Source organism: Oncorhynchus gorbuscha, linkage group LG26 (genome assembly GCF_021184085.1).
Source record: "Oncorhynchus gorbuscha isolate QuinsamMale2020 ecotype Even-year linkage group LG26, OgorEven_v1.0, whole genome shotgun sequence".
In the NCBI taxonomy this organism is placed as follows: domain Eukaryota; kingdom Metazoa; phylum Chordata; class Actinopteri; order Salmoniformes; family Salmonidae; genus Oncorhynchus; species Oncorhynchus gorbuscha.
Window position 1 is genome coordinate 26,989,459 of NC_060198.1, and position 16,858 is coordinate 27,006,316.

General features: G+C 41.1%; 1 protein-coding gene and 1 long non-coding RNA gene across 2 annotated transcripts in view; one reads left to right on the forward strand and one right to left on the reverse strand.

Moving 5' to 3' along the window:
- Window positions 1-16,858, reverse strand: part of LOC124016129 — a 30,209-nt gene that overhangs the window by 4,221 nt on the left and 9,130 nt on the right. The window lies entirely within an intron of this gene.
- On the forward strand, window positions 1,991-3,415 carry LOC124016128 (reprimo-like protein). Its single transcript, XM_046331658.1, has one exon. It carries the CDS (start codon window positions 2,379-2,381, stop codon window positions 2,709-2,711), a length of 333 nt encoding a protein of 110 aa, XP_046187614.1. The 5' UTR covers window positions 1,991-2,378; the 3' UTR covers window positions 2,712-3,415.

Here is a 16,858-nt window from a genome sequence, read left to right on the forward strand (position 1 = left end):
AACCCCGAGGAAAATCAAACCAGGAAGTGGCTTCTATTTTGAAAACTCCATGTTCCATAGCCTCCCTTTGCTCCATTTAAAGGGATATCAACCACATTACTTTTCCTATCGCTTCCTCAAGGTGTCAACAGTCTTCAGACATAGTTTCAGGCTTTTATTTTGAAAAATTAGCCAGAAAGATGACATCGCCTCAAGTGGTCGCATGAGTTTTGCTCGAGCAACAGAGTTTGGACAGCCATTGCTTTTCCCTCTCCTACTGATAAAGACATTTGCAGTTGATATATTATCGATTATATATTTTGAAAACAACCTGAGGATTGATTATAAAAAACGTTTGACATGTTTCTGTGGACATTACGGAAAGTATTTGGAATTTGTCTGCGTTGTCATGACCGCTCTTTCCTGTGGATTTCTGAACATAACGTGCAAGACAAACTGAGGTATTTTGGATATAAAAATAATCTTTACGGAACAGAAGGAACATTTATTGTGTAACTGGGAGTCTCATGAGTGAAAACATCCGAAGATCATCAAAGGTAAACAATTCATTTGATTGCTTATCTGATTTTCGTGACCAAGCAACTTGCTAAGTGTACATAATGTTTTGTCCAGCGATCGATAAACTTACACAAACGCTTGGATTGCTTTCGCTGTAAAGCATATTTTCAAAATCTGACACTACAGGTGGATTAACAATAGGCTAAACTGTGTTTTCCTATATTGCACTTGTGATTTCATGAATATAAATGTTTTTTGTAATATTCATTGAATGTGGCGCAATGCAATTCAGCAGTTGTTGATGACAATTATCCCGTTAACGGGATTGCAGCCATAACATTAAGGCTCCTTGTGAGGTCCTCTATCTTGACACGAGCTCAACACCGAAAGCCAAATTGGGAAGGGAAAAAGTCCTTACAAACCACTGAAGATATGCATAATGTGAGCCTTGGATACGCTTTCAGTAACTAGAATATGTATAGCCAATCATATAGCCTATCACTAGGGCACATATACGGTTTTCAATACAAATGGCAAGGTTGATAAGGTTGACTCCATAGGAGGCAAAGGCAATAAGCTCTTATACCCAATCTTCAATCTGCATGTAGATGATGGTGATTATGGTTGCTTTCAATTTGTCAGAGCATCTAAACCTGGGCATCTCGTTGACAGGTATAGGTTGACAGGTATAGGTTGACAGGTATAGGCTACAGTATGAATAGTACAGTGCCGTATAGTGCTGCAGAGATCTTAATTTTCATCAGGGGTTTGGCTGAAATAGCTTGACTGTTGACTTGAGAGAGAAACTGATATTTGAATAAGGCATGTTAATAAAACCGAGAGAGGCTTCTACCCAGCAAGTTAATCTCAGCGAAAATAGCACTGGCGTCTACACACACGGGGAAAGTATGGAGAGAGGAGGAGTGGAAATAGACTTCTCTGCTGAAAAGTTTGCCCAGATTGATCAACTTGATTACATTTCTCCATCTCTCAATTCAAGTTGAGAGATGGAGAAATGTGTCTCTCTATGACTGTGCTCAAGGTTGTACTGTCACGGTGGCATTTGGAGGATGAATGCAGAACTGAACTGTACAGTACCTCGGGTTCTTTTCAGAACCCTCCTTTGTTGTTATGCCTCCCGTTTTATTATGCAGTGGATATGAGAATGTTGTGTTGTAGAGATTGATACATGCATCTACCGTAATTAAGGTTACAAAGCATTGCCACGTTCTACATCCATCAGAAATCATCTAATGGGAGTTCTTAATTAAGTGGTGGTGACAGACCATAACCATTCCTTATGCCTTTGATTACATATTGTAATAATAACACTCCATATAACTGCCTGTCACTGACAGTCGAAGAGGGTTGCATAAATCGTTCAATTGTCTACTCTCCGCATCCGCCCGCCCACCTCCCCTCATGGAGAGCGGAACTCATCATCTCTTTAAAATGCACGAGAGACTTGGCACGAAAGCGCACTCAAGCGGGCACATGTGCGCATGCAGGGCAGTCTTACGTACAGATTTATACCTCCTTCGAGATGTCCAAGGGGACCCGCTAGAGAGGTTCGAGCTACGTAGAAGTTGTGTTCAGTTTATTACTTTGACTCGCAAGTATGATGCTGAATAAGGCATCTGGTTAGGGTTGGGGTAGTTTCTCTCCGCTGACACGCACCGACATATCAGCTTTTGGCCGTGCTGCTATTATCGAATTTAAAACAAGGTTATACATTTCTCATTTGTTTTTACTTTGGTTTGTTTTCCCAGTCACATGACGCAAATTGAAACTGTGAGCCAGGTTTTAGCCGTGAGTGTGTGTCTGTGGAACCGCGTGCGCCCATATCTGCCAAGCGCTGTCAGATTGACATCCACGGAGACATGAACAGCTCCTTCTTCGACCAAGCCCAGGGCGTACTATTCAACAGGAGCCAAGTCCTCGCTGGTACTCTGGCGAACTGCTGCAACGCGACCGACGTGGCAACCAGTGACGGCGGCTCGCTGGCGCTACCTCCGGACGAGCGGAAACTCTTCATCAGTCGCGTCGTACAGATCGCCGTCCTGTGCGTACTGTCGCTCACGGTCATGTTTGGTATCTTTTTCCTGGGCTGCAACCTCATGATCAAATCAGAGAGTATGATTAACTTTATGGTGAAGGATCGGAGACCTTCCAAAGACGTAGAGGCGCCGGGGATGATAGGACTGGGTCCGTAGCAGCGCGCCACGGACCCATAGCCTCACCACGCTGTCTTTTGGGCGGCACGCTGATATGCAATGCGTTTGATTTCCTTACGAAACATGTTTGCCAATAAAGACTGCAATTGCAGTCAAGCGCGGACAATTCCTCACATCAAAAGTTCCAGGAGGACAAGGAATGCATCGTTGTTTACGCATAGGCTGTTGGATATGGTGTCGTTTTTGACTGTCAACTTGAACAAAGTAATGGTCTCTTGTGATATAAGTGTTTACACGTTGTTACCTCAAATTCTATTTGCAAAAGTAGATATTTCATAATTGTTCAAGTAACAAAACTAACTCGTCAGCAACTTTACGCATGCAGATGTTACGTTTTTTTCTCTTTCCAGTTCTGACAGTAGTCTGTGGATGTTTTGGATGTGGGAATTCTCTGAAAATGCATTTTTCTTGGTCCCGTTTCTTAGTAGCATGTCAGGCAAACACTCAAGGTGCTGGGATCTTGCATGTTTAACAAACTCCATCACTGCTTCAGATAGTGTTTTCTTGTTCAGTTCCTGCATGCACGCGGCTTGGCCTGTAGCCTACTGTACAAGGTGGTATTTGGACCTACTGTTTTTCACTTTTTGAAAGCACCTGATGCTGCATGATTTTTGTACCACGATGAAACTTGAATGAAAAGTGCAGCATGCTACGAATAAACGTGCCGTTGTCGTATCTCTTCATTGATATCCAATGTACATAATGTACCTAGACTACCTGTTGCAGTAGATTCGATTTATTCATGTATGGCATAGACCTATCTCACAAAGCAGCATAAATATGCAGTATAAATTAAACAAATTAATTACATTTAAATGTGATCGAGGATCTTGTGCATGTTATACTGTACTGTGATACCAATAACAGTAATAATAATATAAGATAGTAATAACAGCGATTATAATAATACGGATAATGTTATTAGTCTATTATAATTATAATAATCTATTACAAGGATGCATATTAATGGTTTATAGACAAGTCTAAACTATTCACCATTTGCACAGTTACGCACGTAAATAACTGTGTAAAATCGAATATTGTTGGCTATAAGACTAGTCCGTTTTAATGCACAGGTGAACAAGTACTCAAGACTATTAAATGTTGTGCACTCATGCCTTGACTTTTATCAAAATGAATTGGTGAATTTCTTGTCTGACGATAAAGTGGAGATACTCCACGGAGGGTATGATCCAGAGGCCATCTCGCTACAAAATCCATGCAGTCAAATAAAGTCATGGTTGCGTAGAGACATATCCCACTGGGCAGAAACTGGTTTAATCGACGTTGTTTCAATGTCATTTGTAAATGTATTGTGACGTGGATCTAACGTAAACATGTTTTGAGGATGGAATTTCAACCGAAGGATTATGTCATAATTGTAAACCATTTTCAACAAAGACAAACCTTGTATAAAATATGTTGAATTTGTACATTTAAAACAATGTCAGATCTTCAATGTTATATCCACTATTAAAAAAAAACTAAACAATAGTCTGGGCTCCTACTGGTCGCCCATCCAATAAGTTCATACTGGTCTCCCATCCAGAGTTTTACCCAAGATCTGCTAGTTTTGATATTTATCACTGACTACTACCAACCAATGTGCTATCACGAGAAGGATTATTGATATCTAAATAACTAAATATATTCACTGTTGTTATCAAAGTCAGTCCAAAGAGTAGGTTTAAACAGAACAAATACAATGTAACCATACTTTATAAGTCATATATCATCAATATTATACTATTTATTCCTAGATAGCATTTGCAAGTCATCAACAGCTGTTGTTTCAATTCAACCCGCGGTTCAACTACAAATAGACCATTCATACAGTATAGACTTACGGATTCAAGCTTTGGTTGGTTTCAAATGTAATCTTCAAGCTAATCATTAATATGTTGGATTCACATCTCCAACTCAACCAAAAATCAAAGTTAAAGCATAGCACTAAATCAAATCAAACTTTATTTAAAGCGCATTCAAAGTTTGACCAGATTAAATGTAGTCTTATGCATTAACTTTGATTTAGTGCCATGCATTAACTTTGATTTAGTGCCATGCATTAACTTTGATTTAGTGCCATGCATTAACTTTGATTATTGGTTAAGATGGAGATGTGTTTCCAACATATACAGTATTCATGTGTAGACAAACTGGATATTGAATTGTGTTTGGTTGTCATCGCAACCAGATATCAACGTTTGAAGGAGAGGTATCTTCAGCTTGGATAGTTCCATCTGTGCCACTGATTTACGCACTGTCCAGGCGCCGAATTTATGACGAGTTGTAGTGAGTAGAAATTAAGAGCGGGCTGGCACGGTTATAAACTTCGCTTGATGTACGGGTTGGTTTCTCAGCTCAACACCGCAGCGAAACCTTTTGTCGGTTTTGGGTCGAATTCAGGCATAACAGCGACCTCTCACAGAAGTCTTCCACCTGCGAATCCGAGACCCCGATTGTGCTTCCGTGGTGGTAGCGAAGCAACCATTATTTGCATGCAATTAACATGTGTTAATATGCATTGTCATGTCTTCTGAAAGTGGAAGAACTGCTCTGGTGCGCCACATGAAACAGAGGCGTGCTTCACCCGCACTGCGCCGAAAGAGTGGCAGAGGCTGCTGAACTATTATCAGAAGTCCGACGAGGCGCACTTATAATCGTTTAAGGCGGCACTCGATCCCCGCTCTTCCAGTGAGAAAGGGACGTTTTAGAGTGGTGTTTGAACTAGGGCTAAGTCTGGCATTAATTCCACTTTGTCTACAAATTAATAATTGATATGTTGGATAATGAATGGATCTTATATAACGGTTTGATTTGATTTAGTCCTATTCCTTAACTTGTATTTTTGGTTGAAATGGTGACATGAATCCAACATATCAATTATACATTTTTAGACAAACTGGAATTAAATCCAGACTAAGTCTGTGGCCCAAAATATACATCTCCTGCTTTTATACCTAGGTGTCTGGCTAGACTGTAAACTCTCCTTCCAGACTCATATTAAACATCTCCAATCCAAAATCAAATCTAGAATCGACTTTCTATTTCGCAACAAAGCCTCCTTCACTCACACCGCCAAACTTACCCTAGTAAAACTGACTATCCTACCGATCCTCGACTTCGGCGATGTCATCTACAAAATAGCTTCCAACACTCTACTCAGCAAACTGGATGCAGTCTATCACAGTGCCATCCGTTTTGTTACCAAATCACCTTATACCACCCACCACTGCGACCTGTATGCTCTAGTCGGCTGGCCCTCGCTACATATTCATCGCCAGACCCACTGGCTTCAGGTCATCTATAAGTTTATGCTAGGTAAAGTTCCGCCTTATCTCAGTTCACTGGTCACGATAGCAACACCCACCCGTAGCACATGTTCCTGCAGGTATATCTCACTGATCATCCCCAAAGCCAACACCTCATTTGACCACCTTTCCTTCCAGTTCTCTGCTGCCAGTGACTGGAACGAATTGCAAAAATCGCTGAAGTTGGATACTTTAAACATGAACTATCTGAGCAGCTAACCGATCACTGCAGCTGTACATAGTCCATCTGTTAATAGCCCACCCAATCTACCTACCTCATCCCTATACTGTTTTTCTTTTATTTACTTTTCTGCTCTTTTGCACACCAGTATCTCTACTTGCACATCATCATCTGCTCATTTATCACTCCAGTGTTAATCTGCTAAATTGTAATTATTCGCTTCTATGGCCTATTTATTGCCTACCTCCTCATGCCTTTTGCACACACTGTATATAGACTTTCTTTTCTCTACTGTGTCATTGACTTGTTTGTGTTATTGGCTTGTTTATTGTTTACTCCAAGTGTAACTCTGTGTTGTTGTCTGTGTCACACTGCTTTGCTTTATCCTGGCCAGGTCGCAGTTGCAAATGAGAACTTGTTCTCAACTAGCCTACCTGGTTAAATAAAGGTGAAATAAAATGTAAAAAAAGATTGAAAGTAAAGTGATAACACATTTAGATGACAACTAAACCAAAAATCTGATATTATTTTTCCATTGTAATTTGGTCGTGCTTTTAGATGGTTCAAAGCATAGTGCTAACACATCCGAAATTCAACAAATCGCCGGCTGTCTTTTTGAGTGGGTGAATTAAGGTTGACATCCCATTGATTGATATCTAGACAAAATATTACCCACATTTCCACCAAATGTTACCCAAATTTCACATTGAAATGATGTGGTGTGCCCAGTGGGACAGTAACCTATATGGTTCAGACTTCAAAGTCAGACTGAGGTATGCCTGCAAGTCTGGTCAAATACTCTTAGCACTCAGCAAGGTGCTACATCTTCTCTCAATGCAGGCTCCTGTCCATGAGACTCTTTGGTTGCCACACACACACACACACACACACACACACACACACACACACACGGTATGGGTGGCTCATGAACCTCCAAAGTTATGAGGAATACTGGGTTGTGAACAGCTAACATTGTGAACAACTAACATTGTAAACAGCTATCATTGTGAACAGCTAACCATGTACTCCCAGTCCAAGGCCTACAATCTAAACTGAATAAGAGCTTGTAAACCTAATAATAAAACACGTCACACGGTCTACCTTGAGATGTGAGCACAGCCTCAGCTAAAACCCATAGGACTGGACTGACATCGTATTGGGTTCACAGGTTCTGACCAGTTCTCTCTAGTCAAACCCTGCAATTGACTGACCGCACCAGTTGACCGCAATTAGGAACCCTTTCACCCCTCCTCACACCCCTGGGACATCTATCCACTGGACCCTAAGGGCTTTGGTCCAGGCACACCGTCTGTCCTCAAGACATCCACATTAATCTCTTTCCCTCAGGATCTAAACAATGCTCTGAGAGAGAGAGAGAGAGAGAGAGAGAGAGAGAGAGAGAGAGAGAGAGAGAGAGAGAGAGAGAGAGAGAGAGAGAGAGAGAGAGAGAGAGAGAGAGAGAGAGAGAGAGAGAGAGAGAGAGAGAGAGTTTGTCAAAGCACCTTCAGACAGCTATCCTTCACATTCTCTTTCTCTCCCTTCCTCTCTCTATCTCGACCTGCTGTCACGTCTCTTAAAGCAGACCTCACTCTGTTCAACCCCATCACCAAAACCCTTCCTTATTTTTGCTCCATCATACTTTTCACCATTTTCCCCGTCTTCCTTGAAGTTTCTTTGCATTTCAAGGTAATCATACCGAGTAGAGTCTACGTCAAAATCTATCCCCCATATTCCTTTCTTTGCCTCTCTCTCTCTCTCTCTCTCTCTCTCTCTCTCTCTCTCTCTCTCATATCCCTATCTCTCACCCTATCCTATCTCTGCTCTCCTCTCTGCTTTCCCCTACCCCCGCTACTTCTCTCACTCTCTCTCCCTCTCTGACTCCCTACACAGAAGCAACAAATGTTCTCATTATTATTTTATCACTTGTCAGGGGAGCTGAGTCTCTAAGAGGTGGATGAACACACACACACACACACACACACACACACACACACACACACACACACACACACACACACACACACACACACACACACACACACACACACACACACACACACACACACACACACACACACACACACACACACACACACACACACACACACACACACACACACACTAGCTCCTTGTCCACTCACTGAGGCATCCACATACCCTCAGGCTGAAGTCCATTTAATCAAAAGAAGTGAAAGAAAACAACACATCACAACGTTCTGAGAATGTGGACCCATTGACATGGAGACCACAAAACCCTTAGATTTAGATTTGAAGCCCATGAAACTTGAAGCCCTTTGCTGTAGATATGACCATTCTTTGATCACTGGCTAATCTCTGGTTATAAGGCACATTAACGATTATGAATCTAGATATTTCTGCATGGCCATTCTGGAGAACAAACACACTGTAGTGTTCTGAGATACAGTCATGATCTGTAGGTGAATGCTGATTGAGAGAGAACAACGTGCTGCTCTATATTTAGAAGAAAAGACAGTTCACTTCTTAACTAAATTACATGAGACCCCAGACTGCCTGGGTGAGGGAGGGAGGGCAGGAGGGCAGGAGGGAGGAGGGGATGAGAGGGTGAGAGTCCAGCACACTGTTGTGTCAGAGGAAAAACAACATCTATCATGAACCACTAGTTATAGCAGGGAAGATGACAATAACAGGAAAACACTCTTAGATGTGAAAAAAAGGAAAATGCTTAGCTACAACACTCACTGATGGATCATGGAAACAATGGGACCTAATTGGAACTGTCATATCTGAAGTCCCTTAATGAAGACTGAAGATTAAAAGGAATGACATGCCTAATTATGCTAATTCCACTTTTGGAAGGATTGATTGATTGTGTGACAAAGATAAATTAAAATGCAAATGATATGGCGAGGACTGGTGTGGGAGAGTTTGGGGATGATTGTTTCAAAACGGTGGATGGGGAAGATTGAGAGGCATCCAGATCATTGGATCCCTATGCTGTGTGAACACACAGTAAGTACACTGTATTGTTGCAGGGGCTGTTTCTCATGCAGTCATTCAGTGCTAGACTGACGGACGTTAACCCTTCCCCTTTGTGGAGAAAGTGGACCTTTATTACTCTGGTACACTGCTCTGAGCGCTCCATAGAGCTATATTAGCTTGTCAGGCAACGTCAGGGGTGACCTTTAACAACAGAAACCATCAGTGGATATAATGAACGCTACACCAGGACTGGAAACATGACAGAAATAATGGTGATTAAGTCACGGTTGGTATTTAACACTTAGTGGAATAATGCATTAAATTATTCACCAGCATAGAAACTTTGTCTGGAATGAAACTTTCACATACAGTGCCTTGCGAAAGTATTCGGCCCCCTTGAACTTTGCGACCTTTTTCCACATTTCAGGCTTCAAACATAAAAATATAAAATGTTATTTTTTTTGTGAAGAATCAACAACAAGTGGGACACAATCATGAAGTGGAACTTTTTTAACAAATCAAAAACTAAAAAATTGGGCGTGCAAAATTATTCAGCCCCCTTAAGTTAATACTTTGTAGCGCCACCTTTTGCTGCGATTACAGCTGTAAGTCGCTTGGGGTATGTCTCTATCAGTTTTGCACATCGAGAGACTGAAATTTTTCCCATTCCTCCTTGCAAAACAGCTCGAGCTCAGTGAGGTTGGATGGAGAGCATTTGTGAACAGCAGTTTTCAGTTCTTTCCACAGATTCTCGATTGGATTCAGGTCTGGACTTTGACTTGGCCATTCTAACACCTGGATATGTTTATTTTTGAACCATTCCATTGTAGATTTTGCTTTATGTTTTGGATCATTGTCTTGTTGGAAGACAAATCCCCGTCCCAGTCTCAGGTCTTTTGCAGAATCCATCAGGTTTTCTTCCAGAATGGTCCTGTATTTGGCTCCATCCATCTTCCCATCAATTTTAACCATCTTCCCTGTCCCTGCTGAAGAAAAGCAGGCCCAAACTATGATGCTGCCACCACCATGTTTGACAGTGGAGATGGTGTTTTCAGGGTGATGAGCTGTGTTGCTTTTACGCCAAACATAACGTTTTGCATTGTTGCCAAAAAGTTCAATTTTGGTTTCATCTGACCAGAGCACCTTCTTCCACATGTTTGGTGTGTCTCCCAGGTGGCTTGTGGCAAACTTTAAACGACACTTTTTATGGATATCTTTAAGAAATGGCTTTCTTCTTGCCACTCTTCCATAAAGGCCAGATTTGTGCAATATACGACTGATTGTTGTCCTATGGACAGAGTCTCCCACCTCAGCTGTAGATCTCTGCAGTTCATCCAGAGTGATCATGGACCTCTTGGCTGCATCTCTGATCAGTCTTCTCCTTGTATGAGCTGAAAGTTTAGAGGGACGGCCAGGTCTTGGTAGATTTGCAGTGGTCTGATACTCCTTCCATTTCAATATTATCGCTTGCACAGTGCTCCTTGGGATGTTTAAAGCTTGGGAAATCTTTTTGTATCCAAATCCGGCTTTAAACTTCTTCACAACAGTATCTCGGACCTGCTTGGTGTGTTCCTTGTTCTTCATGATGCTCTCTGCACTTTTAACGGACCTCTGAGACTATCACACTGCAGGTGCATTTATATGGAGACTTGATTACACACAGGTGGACTGTATTTATCATCATTAGTCATTTAGGTCAACATTGGATCATTCAGAGATCCTCACTGAACTTCTGGAGAGAGTTTGCTGCACTGAAAGTAAAGGGGCTGAATAATTTTGCACGCCCACTTTTTCAGTTTTTGATTTGTTAAAAAAGTTTGAAATATCCAATAAATGTCGTTCCACTTCATGATTGTGTCCCACTTGTTGTTGAATCTTCACAAACAAATACAGTTTTATATCTTTATGTTTGAAGCCTGAAATGTGGCAAAAGGTCGCAAAGTTCAAGGGGGCCGAATACTTTCGCAAGGCACTGTATTACATTGGTTTCTAGTGCTGCCGAATATGTTCTGTCTGGGAATGATTGAGTATTTGAGAAATTGTCAGGGAGAGATGAGTCCAACCTTTTACAAAAAACAAGTAACTATTCTCCTTGTATCTTAGGGGAGAGCAATCCCACAATAGACACAATTTCTGTGCCGGCACCAGGCTTACTAGAATTTAAGTGGCCTTTCTCAACCCAATTCAAGTCATTTCTAATGGGACGTGCTGTAGAGAATGGAGACAGAGAGAATGGAGGCATAGCAGTGACACTAGACAATAGCGACACAGAAAAGGGGTTTTACTATTCCATCTCTCCCCCCTGCATCCTCCTTTCTGATACTTCTCAGATAGATGGAGATGCATTCCTATTCAGCCATTTTCTGAGGCTGGTAGCTAGGATTTCACATTTTGGGGAATATTCAGGGGTGGAAACTTTGTGGGAATTAACGGGAATATATGGGAATTAATGGAAATATATGCCGATTTAATATTAATACCATTTAAATGTTGATATTTACTATATCATGTGGAGACAGAAACATAAACCTTTTACCTTTTAACATAGGTAGACATAATTGCAAATGATTAAATCCTTCCAATAGTAAGAATTTATTAAATGAGTTGACTCTTCACATGGGATGATTTCACTGAACAACAAAAGAAAGGGAATATTGAATGATCCATAATGATCCATCACATCTCCCAAAAACTTTTTCAATATACATCTGTAAAATGATAGTCTAGAAACTAAAGCTTTGGTTGTCTTCCTGTCAGACTTCCACGTCTTCTCCCTGGACCTCCTCAATGTCCACCTCTTGAACATCAGACTCTAAGGCCTCATCTTCACTGTCACTTTCCAACCTTGTTGAGGATGGCTCGTTGTCAGGCTCAAAAAGCCAAAGATTTGCCAGGATGGCCACCAATTCTTCAACCCTTGTATTGGTCAGCCTGTTGCGTGCATTGGTGTGTGTGTTCCCAAACAAGCACCAGTTGCCCTCTGAGGCGACTGATGTTGGTGGGATTTGGAGGATGATGGGGACAACAGGGGAAAGAGCCTCAGATCCACAAAGTCCCTTCCACCAGGTGGTTGATGAGATATGTTAGCACATTTGCCATATTGCATCTCCATCCCAAAGCCCTTCCTTGGAAGTGTACTTCACCAGACTGCCAAGAACCTTGCCCTCATCCAGGCCAAGGTGGCGAGACAAGGTAATGATGACACCATAGGCTTTGTTGATCTCTGCACCAGACAGGATGCTCTTGCCAGCATACTTGAAGTCCATCGTACGCTGCGGAGTGAATGGGCTTCAGGCAGAAGTCTTCACGCTTTTTGATGTACAGTTGAAGTCGGAAGTTTACATACACCTTAGCCAAATACATTTTCACAATTCTTGACATTTAATCCTAGTAAAAATTCCCTGTCTTAGGTCAGTTAGGATCACCACTTTATTTTAAGAATGTGAAATGTCAAAATAATAGTAGAAGGAATGATTTATTTCAGCTTTTATTCCTGTCATCACATTCCCAGTGGGTCAGAAGTTTACATACACTCAATTAGTATTGGTAGCATTGCCTTCAAATTGTTTAACTTCTTTGGGACTGGGGAGCAGTATTGAGTAGCTTGGATGAATAAGGTGCCCAGAGTAAATTGTCTGCTACTCAGGGCCAGTTGCTAATATATGCATATTAGTAGTACATTTGGATAGAAAACACTCTGCCGTTTCTAAAACTGTTTTAATGATGTCTGTGAGTATAACAGAACTCACATGGCAGGCAAAAACCTGAGAAAAAATCCAACCAGGAAGTGGCAAATCTGAGGTTTGTAGTTTTTCAACTCATTGTCTATCAAATACACAGTGTCTATGGGGTTATATTGCACTTCCTGAGGCTTCCACGAGATGTCAACAGTCTTTAGAACCTTGTTTGAGGCTTCTACTGTGAGGTGGGGGCAAATGAGAGGGGATTGAGTCAGGGCTCTGGCAGAGTGCCATGAGCTGACCACGCACGTTCATGTGAGAGTTACCTTGCGTTCCATTGCAATTCTACAGACAAAGGAATTATCCGGTTGGAACATTATTGAAGATTTATGATAAAAACATCCCTCAGATTGATTCTATACTTCGTATGACATGTTTCTACGAACTGTAATATAACTTTCGTCTGAACTTTCGCTTGGACTTGCACGTCGTGAGTTTGGATTATGTACTAAAAGCGTGAACAAAAAGGAGGTATTTGGACATAAATGATGGACTTAATCAAACAAATCAATTTATTGTGGAACTGGGATTTCTGGGAGTGCATTCTGATGAAGATCATCAAAGGTAAGTGAATATTTATAATGCTATTTCTGACTTCTGTTGACTGCACAACATGGCGGATATCTGTTTGGCTTTTTTGTTGTCTGAGTGCTGTACTCAGATTATTACATGGTGTGCTTTTTCGGTAAAGCTTTTTTTTATCTGACAGTGGTTGCATTAAGGAGAAGTTTATCAAAAGTTCCATGTATAACACTTGTATCTTTTGCAATGTTTATTATGAGTATTTCTGTAAATTGTTGTGGCTCTCTGCAAAATCTCTGGATGTTTTGGAACTACTGAACATAACACTACAATGTAAACTCAGATTTCTGGGTATACATATGAACTTTATCTGAAAAAACATACATGTATTGTGTAACATGTCCTATGAGTGTCATCTGATGAAGATCGTCAAAGGTTAGTGATTAATTTTATCTCTATTTCTACTTTTCGTGACTCCTCTCTTTGGGTGGAAAAATGGTTGTGTTTTTCTGTGACTAGGTGCTTACCTAACATAAATGTTTGGTGTGCTTTCGCCGTAAAGCCTATTTAAAATCAGACACTGTGGCTAGATTAACGAGAAATGTATCTTTAAAATGGTGTAAAATACTTGTATGCTTGAGGAATTTCAATTATGAGATTTCTGTTGTTTTGAATTTGGCGCCCTGCACTTTCACTGGCTGTTGTTGAGGTGGGACGCTACCGTCCCGAATATCCAAGAGAGGTTAACTTTTTTTTGGCCCATTCCTCCTGACAGAGCTGGTGTTACGGTGTCCAGTTTGTAGGCCTCTTTGCTTGCACACGCTTTGTCAGTTCTGCCCACAAATCTTCTGTAGGATTGAGATCAGGGCTTTGTGATGGCCACTCCAATACATTGACTTTGTTGTCCTTAAGACATTTTTCCACAACTTTGGAAGTATGCGTGGGGTCATTGTCCATTTGGAAGACATTTGTGACTAAGCTTTAACTTCCTGACGGATGTATTGAGATGTTGCCTCAATATATCCACATAATTTTCCTTCTCATGATGCCATCTATTTTGTGAGGTGCACTAGTCCCTCCTGCAGCAAAGCACCCCCACAACATGATGCTGCCACTCCCGCGCTTCATGGTGTTCTCCGGCTTGCAAGCCTCCCCCTTTTCCTCCAAACATAACGGTGGTCATTATGGCCAAACAGTTCTATTTTTGTTTCATCAGACTAGAGGACATTTCTCCAAAAAGTACGATCTTTGTCTCCATGTGCAGTTGCAAACTGTAGTCTGGCTTTTTTTATGGCGGTTTTAGAGCAGAAGCTTCTTCCTTGCTGAGCGACCTTTCAGGTTATGCCGATATAGGACTCGTTTTACTGTGGATATAGATACATTTTGTATCCGTTTCCTCCAGCATCTTCACAAGGTCCCGTGTGGTTGTTCTGGGATTGATTTGCACTTTCACACCAAAGTACATTCATCTCTAAGAGACAGAACGCGTCTCCTTCCTGAGCGGTATGACGTCCCCTGCATTGTCCCATGGTGTTTATACTTTGGTACTATTGTTTGTACAGATGAACATGGTACCTTCAGGCGTTTGGAAATTGTTCCCAAAGATGAACCAGACTTGTGGAGGTCTACAATTGTTTTTCTGAGTTCTTCGCTGATTCCTTTTGATTTTCCCATGATGTCAACCAAAGAGGCACCAAGTTTGAAGGTAGGCCTCAAAATACATCCACAGGTACACCTCCAATTGACTCAAATTATGTCAATTAGCCTATCAGCAGCTTCTAAAGCCATAACATCACTTTCTGGAATTTTCCAAGCTGTTTAAAGGCACAGTCAACTTATTTTATGTAAACTTCTGACCCACTGGAATTGTGATACAGTGAACTATAAGTGAAATAATCTGTCTGTAAACAATTGTTGGAATAATTACTTGTGTCAAGCACAAAGTAGATGCCCTAACCGACTTGCCAAAACCATAGTTTGTTAACAAGGAATTTGTGGAGTGGTTGAAAAACTAGTTTTAATGACACCAATCTAAATGTATGTAAACTTCTGACTTCAACTGTATTTCAGAACTGCAGTTTCCTCTGGTTGGAGCAAGTGGGCAGGGCAGTATGCAAGCATAGTCTAAACATCAGACAGGATGGCATTGTTTCCCTCAATCCGTGAAATGGCTACTGCTATAGGTTTCAGGAGTTTCAGGCTGCTTACCACTCTCTCCCAAAATGCACTACAGTTCAAACGTTTGGGGTCACTTATAAATGTCCTTGTTTTTGAAAATAATGCAATTTTTTTTGTCCATTAAAATAACATCAAAATTATCAGAAATACAATGAAGACATTGTTAATGTTGTTAATGACTATTGTAGCTGGAAATGGCAGATTTTTAAAAATGGAATATCTACATGTGTTCCAATGATACGTTGTGTTAGCTAATCCAAGTTTATCATTTTAAAAGGCTAGTTGATCATTACAAAACCCTTTTGCAATTATGTTAGCACAGCTGAAAACTGTTGTTATGATTAAAGAAGCAATACAACTTGGCCTTCTTTAGACTAGTTGAGTATCTGGAGCATCAGCATTTGTGGGTTCGATTACAGGCTGAAAATGGCCAGAAACAAAACTTTCTTCTGAAACTCGTCAGTCTAATCTTGTTCTGAGAAAAGAAGGCTATCCGATGCGAGAAATTGCCAAGAAACTGAAGATCGCGTACAATGCTGTGAAACTACTACTACTTCACAGAACAGCACAAACTGGCTCTAACCAGAATAGAAAGAGCAGTGGGAGGCCCCGGTGCACAACTGAGCCAGTGGACAAGTACATTACAGTGTCTAGTTTCAGAAACAGACGCCTCACAAGTCCTCAACTGGCAGCTTCATTAAATAGTACCTGCAAAACACCAGTCTCAACATCAACAGTGAAGAGACTACTCCGGGATGCTGGCCTTCTAGGCCAAGCACAAGGACAGGTGAAACAGATCAGGGTGTGACATTTACAACATTATCAATGTCTACACTGTACTTCGAATCAATTTTATGTTATTTTAATGGACAAAAAAATGTGCTTTTCTTTAAAAATGTGATATGGCCATTTCTTGGAGAGACTCCAGGAGACTGTCAAACATGATAACAACACCACCCAAACAGGTGTTGCTGGGCAGCTTCAATGTGGTGCTCTTATTCTTCTCACTTTGCTTGGTGAGGTAGATTGCTGCTATAACTTGATGAACCTTCACATACCTAACCATTTCCTTGGCAGTCTTGTAGAGTGTATCCATTGTTTTCAGTGCCATTATGTCTTTGAGGAGCAGATTCAATGCATGAGCAGCACAGCCAATGGGTGTGATGTGAGGACTCCTCCACTTTAGACCAAGTAGCCTTCATGTTCGCAGCATTGTCTGTCACCAGTGCAAAT